General features: G+C 49.1%; 1 protein-coding gene across 1 annotated transcript in view; it reads left to right on the top strand.

Annotated features, from left to right (window-relative positions):
• The window catches only part of LOC108501730 (pistil-specific extensin-like protein), a gene marked incomplete at its 5' end in the record, with an annotated part of 7,472 nt that overhangs the window by 3,201 nt on the left and 2,274 nt on the right, over positions 1–1,997 (top strand). The window contains 2 exons of the mRNA XM_017823920.1: positions 681–749; positions 874–942. Of these exons, the coding sequence (XP_017679409.1) occupies positions 681–749; positions 874–942 (138 nt within the window). The remainder of the gene's footprint in view (positions 1–680; positions 750–873; positions 943–1,997) is intronic.

The raw sequence follows: 1,997 nt of genomic DNA, 5'->3' as shown, positions 1-1,997 counted from the left end.
TGCTGCCCACAGAGTGCCCAGGCTGACTTACCAACTCTACTAAAAAGCCAAAGCTCACAGGCTTTCTTTCCTGGGGGATTACGGCTGTTTATTCCTTTTTTCAGCCTTGCGCTTCAAGTGCCTGTCTCAGACCCCGAAAAAGGAAGAGAAATGAAGATTCCTCCAGACAAAAGGTGCCAGACAAGAAAGCTCTTCCTGCCCACAGGGTGCCTTACTACCCCAAGAACTGCATTAGAAGTACAAATGTAGGAGACTTTCTTTTCTGGGGATAAGGGCTGGTTTTCCCTTTTTTCAGCCCTGTGATGCTACTGCTATTTCGACTCCCAGAATTTCAGATCCACCAAAGTTCCTCCTAGAAGAAAAGGTGCCAGACAAGAAAGCTCTTACTGTCCACAGAGTGCCCAGGGTGCCCCAACAACTGCACCTCAAAGCCAAAGCTCATATGCTTTTTGTACTGGGGGAATGAGCTGCTGTTCCCTTTTTTTCCGCTCTGCGCTTCAAGTGCCGGTCCCTCCTCCCCAAAATGCAAGAAAAGTGATGATTCCTCCAGACAAAAGGTGCCACACAAGAAAGCTTTTACTGCCCACAGAGTGCCGAGACTGACTTACCAACTCTACTAGAAAGCCAAAGCTCACAGGCTTTCTTTCCTGGGGATAAGGGCTGTTTTTCCCTTTTTTCAGCCCTGCGCTTCAAGTGCCTGTCTCACCTGCCCAAAATGGAAGAGAATTGAAGATTCGTCCAGACAAAAGGTGCCAGACAAGAAAGCTCTTCCTGCCCACACAGTGCCCAGGCTGACTTAGCAACTCTACTAGAAAGCCAAAGCTCACAGGCTTTCTTTTCTGGGGGAGAAGTGCTGCTGTTTCCTTTTTTCAGCCCTGCGCTTCAAGTGCCTGTCCCACCTCCCCAAATTGGAAGAGAAATGAAGATTCCTTCAGGCAAAAGGTGCCACACAAGAAAGCTCTTCCTGCCCATAGAGTGCTCTGGCTACCCCACCAACTGCATTAGCTATGCAAATATAGGATTCTTTCTTTCCTGGGGATAAGGGCTGTTTCTCCCTTTTTTCAGGCCTTTGATGCTACTGCCATTGCGACTCTCAAAATTTCATATGGACCAAGATTCCTCCTAGACAAAACGTGCCACACAAGAAAGCTCTTGCTGCCCACAGATTAACCAGGGTGCCCGAACAACTGCACCTTAAAGCCATACCTTACACGCTTTTTGTACTGGAGGAAGGAGCTGCTGTTCCTTTTTTTTCCGCTCTGCGCTTCAAGTACCGGTCCCACCTCCCCAAACTGGAAGAGAAATGAAGATTCCTCCAGACAAAAGGTGCCACTCAAAAAGCTCTTTCTGCCCACAGAGTGCCCAGGCTGCTCCACCAACGGCACCTGAAAGCCAAAGCTCACAGGCTTTCTTTCCTGGGGATAAGGGCTGCTTTTCCCTTTTTTCCGCCCTGTGATTCAAGTGCCTGTCTCAGCTCCCCAAAATGGAAGAGAAATGAAGATTCCTCCAGACAAAAGGTGCCAGACAAGAAAGCTCTTCCTGCCCACAGAGTACTCTAGCTACCCCACCAACTGCATTAGAAATACAAATATACGAGACTTTCTTTCCTGGGGATAAGGGCTGTTTTTCCCTTTTTTCAGCCCTGTGATGCTACTGCCATTCCGACTCCCAAAATTTCAGATCCACCAAGATTCCTCCAGACAAAAGGTGCCACTCAAGAAAGCTCTTGCTGCCCACAAAGTGCCCAGGGTGCCTCAACAACTGCACCTGAAAGCCAAACCTTACACGCTTTTTGTACTGGGGGAAGGAGCTGCTGTTCCCTTTTTTCCGCTGTGTGCTTCACAAGCCGGTCCCACCTCCCCAAACTGGAAGAGAAATGAAGATTCCTCTCAGACAAAAGGTGCCAGACAAGAAAGCTCTTGCTGCCCACAGAGTGCCCAGGCTGCTCCACCAACTGCACCTGAAAGCCAAAGCTCACAGGCTTTCTTTCCTGGGGA

The sequence above is a fragment of the Lepidothrix coronata genome, unplaced genomic scaffold, assembly GCF_001604755.1.
Source record: "Lepidothrix coronata isolate B3197 unplaced genomic scaffold, Lepidothrix_coronata-1.0 Scaffold107, whole genome shotgun sequence".
NCBI lineage: Eukaryota > Metazoa > Chordata > Aves > Passeriformes > Pipridae > Lepidothrix > Lepidothrix coronata.
This window is presented reverse-complemented; position numbering and strand designations above follow the sequence as displayed.